This window comes from Cucurbita moschata, unplaced genomic scaffold (assembly GCF_002738365.1).
Source record: "Cucurbita moschata cultivar Rifu unplaced genomic scaffold, Cmos_1.0 Cmo_Scf00003, whole genome shotgun sequence".
Taxonomy (NCBI): domain Eukaryota; kingdom Viridiplantae; phylum Streptophyta; class Magnoliopsida; order Cucurbitales; family Cucurbitaceae; genus Cucurbita; species Cucurbita moschata.
In genome coordinates this window covers 3,326,700-3,328,909 of record NW_019268519.1, presented here as the reverse complement: position 1 = coordinate 3,328,909, position 2,210 = coordinate 3,326,700, and the positions used below count along the sequence as shown (strand labels likewise).

At 36.6% G+C, this 2,210-nt stretch overlaps 3 protein-coding genes across 6 annotated transcripts in view; 1 reads left to right on the top strand and 2 right to left on the bottom strand.

Moving 5' to 3' along the window:
* Nucleotides 1–313, top strand: part of LOC111434088 — a 6,770-nt gene extending 6,457 nt beyond the window's left edge. Inside the window, exon 3 of the mRNA XM_023071388.1 lies at nt 272–313. Coding sequence (XP_022927156.1) covers nt 272–313 — 42 coding nt within the window. The remainder of the gene's footprint in view (nt 1–271) is intronic.
* Nucleotides 1–2,210, bottom strand: part of LOC111441239 (probable acyl-[acyl-carrier-protein]--UDP-N-acetylglucosamine O-acyltransferase, mitochondrial) — a 25,777-nt gene that overhangs the window by 17,672 nt on the left and 5,895 nt on the right. The window lies entirely within an intron of this gene.
* Nucleotides 1,618–2,210, bottom strand: part of LOC111441238 (protein NDL1-like) — a 7,775-nt gene continuing 7,182 nt past the window's right edge. Inside the window, exon 12 of the mRNA XM_023078232.1 lies at nt 1,618–2,183. Within this exon, the coding sequence (XP_022934000.1) occupies nt 1,971–2,183 (213 nt within the window). The 3' untranslated portion in view covers nt 1,618–1,970. The remainder of the gene's footprint in view (nt 2,184–2,210) is intronic.

Sequence of the window (2,210 nt, the reverse complement as noted above, 5' to 3'; positions counted from 1 at the left end):
TTTTGTTTTTTTTTTTTTTTTTTTTTTTTTTTTTTTTTTTTTTTTTTGTGTATATATATATATATATATATATATATATATATATATATATATATTTATTGTATTAATTAAATATATTTTCAGTTTATAAAACACTTTTCTTGTTTTAATTATGTATATTTTAGTTTTAGTCTTAAGAACTAAAATTTACGAATATTATTAAAGAACAGATTCCGACATCCCCTCTCGAGGACAAATATTGTGTTTCTCATTTCTTTTGTTGCTTTGGCAGATGAACAAGGGGATGCTCAGTGTCACGATCGTGTTCTTGTGATAGCGAGACAGCATTGGGCGACACTTGTTCTAACCAAGCGAACAAGTTAGCCTTGAGAAATTCGGACGTCGCGAACAACGTCGGCGTATGTGTGGGCCTCGAGTCGCGTTACGAAAAAATGTTTAGAAAACGTGAGCGAGGAAATACATTGGAAACCGGTTCGAATAATTGAAAAAATCAACGTTATATGATTATAAGCATAGAAACGAATACGACGATTTAAATATCATATAACTCAGGGTAGGAAGAAGTGACAATTAGTCATATCCCTTATAGTACATTTTAGGGCATTTTAGCCCTGGTGGGGGTAGACGTGATTTTAGTGAACCAATATGAAATGCTAGAGGCCTATCTAGGATGAAAGTATGTAAAAGAAGTTTGGAACGGGCATACAACCATGGACAACACGTCCTAGACAAGTAAGATCGAGATATCTGTCATGCGGCCATAGACAACGCGCCTTGGATAAGCATGACTGTGACATCCTCCCCCACTTAATTGGTTGACGTCTCTGTTAACCAACTCGAACAAGCAAGACTGAGACATCTGTCATGCAGCCATAGACAACATGCTGACCGTAACACTCAACTGCATGGAATACAAGTGGTAATGGTGCTGTTAGACCTTCAATTCTTAGACTCCGTCAACAATCAAACCCAACTTACTTTAAATACGACTTGATGATTTAAAAAGTACGAATAATTTATATAAGTAACCTTACATACATGGTCAACAACAAAAGTAATTATCGACTTGCTTCTTTATGATTGTATCTACTTCAATAAGAACGCACTCAGTTGTATCGAATATAGTCAAAAGAAAAAAAAAAAAAAACATTTCATTTTATATTTTCAAGTACGTATGATTTAACAAATTACACAAATTTATCAATAAACCAAAGCAAAATGGTGTTGGGAGCAATCAATAGTGACCATTAAGAACCTGTATGATGCTCATGACTTTATGGACAGCCGCATAAATAAAGGGAATAATAATAGTAATAATAATAGCCAACAAGCACAGAACATGAATGCTTTCACAACTATTTTTAAAAGAGAAAGCGGAAATCACGTTGAAGGCCGGCAAAAATTAAGCAAAAAACTCCTCGTTCAGTGAATCCCAGCTAGCCATTTCAATCATTTTCAGGCTCCATCTCATTCAATCAATATATTAGAATATAAAACAGACATACACACACCAATATAACTAAAGATGAACCCATCTGAACATAGCTAAGTAGATAACACACAAATTCGTGTTGAATGAAAGAAAACGATGATATTACTCATAAGAAGAAGAGTAGCAGCATGCAGCAGCTCAATTCATTGAAAGTCATAATAAATAAATATTTTGGTCAGATTGAAGAATATACGAATCCAAAGAGTTCAAGAATATGATCTCTTTTATGTCTGATGACTACAAAAGAATGAATGTGTCCTCCCTATAGTTATTTACCCAGCATCATTGTAAGCTCTTTTTTCACTCACATCTCTCCCTATCTACAAACGCCCTTTCAACAAATCAAAATTCTGGAAACGAAAAAACTTACAGACGTACAGACGGACGGACGGACAGACTTTCGAATCACAGCAAAGCATTCGCCTTAGCTCAGCCCCTTCTTCTCCTTCTTTTCCAGTTCTCTGTCCCTCCTCGATGATTAAGAAATGCGGGTCTTTATTGGTTTTAGCTTTAATCCCATGCTTTCTGGAGAAAGGAGCTCTGGGGAGATGCAAGATGGACTGAGCGGACTCCGTGGACTGTCGCTGAATTGGCATGGTCTATACAACCCGTATCCCATGAAGAAGTACTCCATTGGTATCAACATTGCGTGTGGCTGCTCTTCAGTTACCATCGATCCACAAGCTTGGACCTGCGTGAATCACCCCCCCCCCCCCCC